The 1,570-nt window shown below is 42.9% G+C and overlaps 1 protein-coding gene across 1 annotated transcript in view; it reads left to right on the top strand.

Moving 5' to 3' along the window:
- The window catches only part of LOC111875350 (zinc finger and SCAN domain-containing protein 31-like), a gene marked incomplete at its 3' end in the record, with an annotated part of 6,006 nt that extends 5,112 nt beyond the window's left edge, over positions 1–894 (top strand). Inside the window, exon 2 of the mRNA XM_023871527.1 lies at positions 673–894. Within this exon, the coding sequence (XP_023727295.1) occupies positions 673–894 (222 nt within the window). The remainder of the gene's footprint in view (positions 1–672) is intronic.
- Positions 895–1,570: the final 676 nt, after the last annotated feature.

Raw genomic sequence — 1,570 nt, 5'->3', positions numbered from 1 at the left:
AGGAGATGGCTGGTACAATACCAAACAAAGATATATGTGAGATGTGACATGAGGCCTGAAAGCAGGGATGGTGCATCAGAGAAGCACCATGGAATTGGCTATTGCTAGACAACGGCTGTGTAGTCTTACAACTTTGGGGTTGTCATCTGCATTTCATTATGTATTGGACCACATGGAATACTGCTCCTTGGACAGTTCCTCTGTTCTAATCCTACTTGCACTGTATGTCTGCATGTGTATCCTCCCTAGGCAGTGACTCAGTAAACATGTTCCCGCAACAAGCAGTACACCAATACGCATTGGTATCCATGCATGCTGTATTGTAACAGAGGAAAGTAGATGATCAGTTCATCCTGGAACCCTGTGACTGCCTGTCTGTGCGCATACCATATTGCTGTTGGCCCTTGCTAGTGCAGTTATTGTTGACTCAGAGACCCTACTGTCTGTGGAGAGCAAAAGTTTGTTGATGTGTTTACAGGAGGTTTTTAGTGGTCCGCATTCTTAGCAAGAAATGTCCACTGCAATCCCTGCCAGTGATGAATGATGATTTGAAAGGATTTACGTGGAACCAATTGTGTCGTAACCTATATACAATCCTAGTATTTTGATGGAGTATCTAAGGAAATCTCTTCCAGTTGGATTTCTTCTAATGTTTGTCTCTGTTTTTTGCAGTGTGTGCTGAATGAACATCAGTTCATACAAAGTGAATGTCCATTTCCATGTGACATTGATAATAAGTCATTCACCCGTAGTAGTCGTCTGAAGAGATATCGGCATATACATGCTGCAGCCCGATCATTTTCCTGTGATGTTTCTAATAAAACATTCAGTAGACAGGGTCACTTGAAGGAACTTCAACGCCTACATAGTGGGGAGCCGCCATATTCCTGTGATGTTTGTAATAAATCAGTTAGTGAGCGTAGGTATTTGAATACTCATCAGCACATACATAGTGGAGAGCGGCCATTTTCTTGTGCTGTGTGTAATGAGTCATATGCCTCTAAGAGTCGTCTGAAGGTACATCTACTCAAACATAGTGGTGAGCAGACATTTTCTTGTGATATGTGTAATAAGTCATATACCACTAGCAGTGACCTGAAGGTACACCGACGTGTACATAGTGGGAAGCGGTCATTTTATTGTGACGTGTGTAATAAGTCATATACCACTTACTGTGGCCTAAAGGTACACAAACGCATACATAATGGGGAGAGGCCATTCTCCTGTGATGTGTGTAATAAGTCATTTAGCACTAGCAGTACGCTGGCAGTGCATAAACGCATACATAGTGAGGAGCGGCCATTTTCTTGTGATATGTGTGCTAAGTCATATAAGCGTAGCAGTGACCTGAAGGGGCACAAACGCATACATAGTGGTGAGCGGCCATTTTCTTGTGATATGTGTAATAAGTCATATACGTCTTACTGTGGCCTAAAGGTACACCAACGCATACATAGTGGGGAGCGGCCATTTCCCTGTGCTTTGTGTAATAAGTCATTTAGAAATAGCAGTGCGCTGGCAGTGCATAAACGCATACATAGTGAGGAGCGGCCATTTTCCTGTGATATGT

This window comes from Cryptotermes secundus, unplaced genomic scaffold, assembly GCF_002891405.2.
Source record: "Cryptotermes secundus unplaced genomic scaffold, Csec_1.0 scaffold2092, whole genome shotgun sequence".
NCBI classification, from domain to species: Eukaryota; Metazoa; Arthropoda; class Insecta; order Blattodea; family Kalotermitidae; genus Cryptotermes; species Cryptotermes secundus.
Note: the sequence above shows the minus strand (reverse complement) of the source record. Positions and strands in the feature narration are given on the sequence as shown.